Source organism: Dipodomys ordii, unplaced genomic scaffold (genome assembly GCF_000151885.1).
Source record: "Dipodomys ordii isolate 6190 unplaced genomic scaffold, Dord_2.0 Scaffold69, whole genome shotgun sequence".
Classification (NCBI taxonomy): domain Eukaryota; kingdom Metazoa; phylum Chordata; class Mammalia; order Rodentia; family Heteromyidae; genus Dipodomys; species Dipodomys ordii.
The window spans coordinates 1,066,392-1,067,812 of record NW_012267285.1 but is presented as its reverse complement, the minus strand read 5'-3'; the positions used below and the strand labels follow the sequence as shown (position 1 = coordinate 1,067,812).

At 68.1% G+C, this 1,421-nt stretch overlaps 1 protein-coding gene across 1 annotated transcript in view; it reads left to right on the top strand.

The window, feature by feature from the left end:
• Positions 1-953: 953 nt before the first annotated feature.
• The window catches only part of Plekhg6 (pleckstrin homology domain containing, family G (with RhoGef domain) member 6), a 15,657-nt gene continuing 15,189 nt past the window's right edge, over positions 954-1,421 (top strand). Inside the window, exon 1 of the mRNA XM_013023595.1 lies at positions 954-1,082. Within this exon, the coding sequence (XP_012879049.1) occupies positions 954-1,082 (129 nt within the window). The remainder of the gene's footprint in view (positions 1,083-1,421) is intronic.

The window sequence follows — 1,421 nt, the reverse complement described above, 5'->3', positions numbered from 1 at the left end:
TGGCAGCCGGGCAGCGCGCACCTTGGCGGATACCTTGGCGCACAGGTAAGGCGCGCTGGGCCGGCGGGGAACTGGGGGGGGGTGTCTAGGAAGTGGGGTGCACGCAGGGCGAATCTCCGGTGGGCGGGAGGGAAGTCGGGGTCCCCCGCTGGACCTGGACCCTCAGGGAGGGAGGAGGGCGGAGCAGCTGCCAGCCCCGGAGGGAGGGACGCGGGGAGGGGACGGGAGACGTCGTGAATCGGACAGACGGCGGGGGGGGGCCGGGGAGGGGCGCCCGACCCACCCCACCCAGCCTTCCTGAGACCCCCTTTCCCCGGGTGGGTGGGGGGCGTCGCTCCTCTCCAGGCTCTGACTCCCCAGGGCTTGGGGGGGTCCCAGAAAGCAGAGGATGTCCAGACTTCCTGCAGACACCCCCCCCCCGCCTGGCTGGTCCCTAATGGGTCCTCCTAGGAGAGTGGGTGATCGGCTGCCGCCCCTGCCCCACCCACCACGGTCTCCCCGCAGCCTCTCCCAGGCTGTGCAAAGAAAGGGGGGCCCTGGGGGTGCCCAGAGCACCAGAGACCCCCCAGATCCTCTGCCAGACCTTTTCTGTTACTATTGTTCATTTGTTTCCTTGATGCCTTTACTGGGGCTTGAACCCCGGGCCTGGGCGCTGTCCCTGAGCCCTTTCACTCCAGGCTGGCGCTCTACCACTTGAGCCACAGCTCCAGGCCTGCTTTTTTACATTTCATTTTTCGGGGTTCCTTGGAGATAAGAGGCTCAGCGGACTTCCCTGCCCGGGCTGGCTTTGAACCCGTCTGTGATTCCTCAGACCTCAGTCTCCCGAGAAGCCGGGGTGACAGACGTGATCATGGCTTTCCCGGGGGCCCCCCATTCCTTCCTCCTCTCTCTCGCAGCCTCTCTCCCCTGGACGTGGGCGCTATGAGCCTGTGGAGGTGACCGGGAGGAAGGCGATGCAGACCTGGGCTTCTCCCGAGGAGGAGGGGCCTCTCCGGGGCCTGGTGGCTTCCCGAATTGAGGCTTACGGGGGTCGACACCGCGCCTCGGGCCCGCGGCCTCCCAGAGGCGGAGGCTCGGAGCCGGTGAGTCCCGGCCGGTGCCCGGGCCGTGACCCGGGCGGGGCAGCAGGGAGGACTCCCGGCTTTGAAGTCTCGGCCTCCTTCGAGGTTCAAAGACTCGCTCTATTCTTATCCCTCCGCGGGGGAGAAGAGGGCGAGCCCACACCCGCGCAGGTCCCCACAGCTGGGCCGGGGAGGGAGGGAGACCCGCGGAGGAGCAGATGGACGGATCGCAGGGTCATCCGCTGTGGGACAGGAGCCTTCTAGACGCCACCTGGCCTTTGCCTCGGCTGAGTCAGGGCTGAGGCAGCGGAGGAAGAGGGCAGCGGGGACCGGCCCAGGCCCCGCCCCGGGACACGCCCT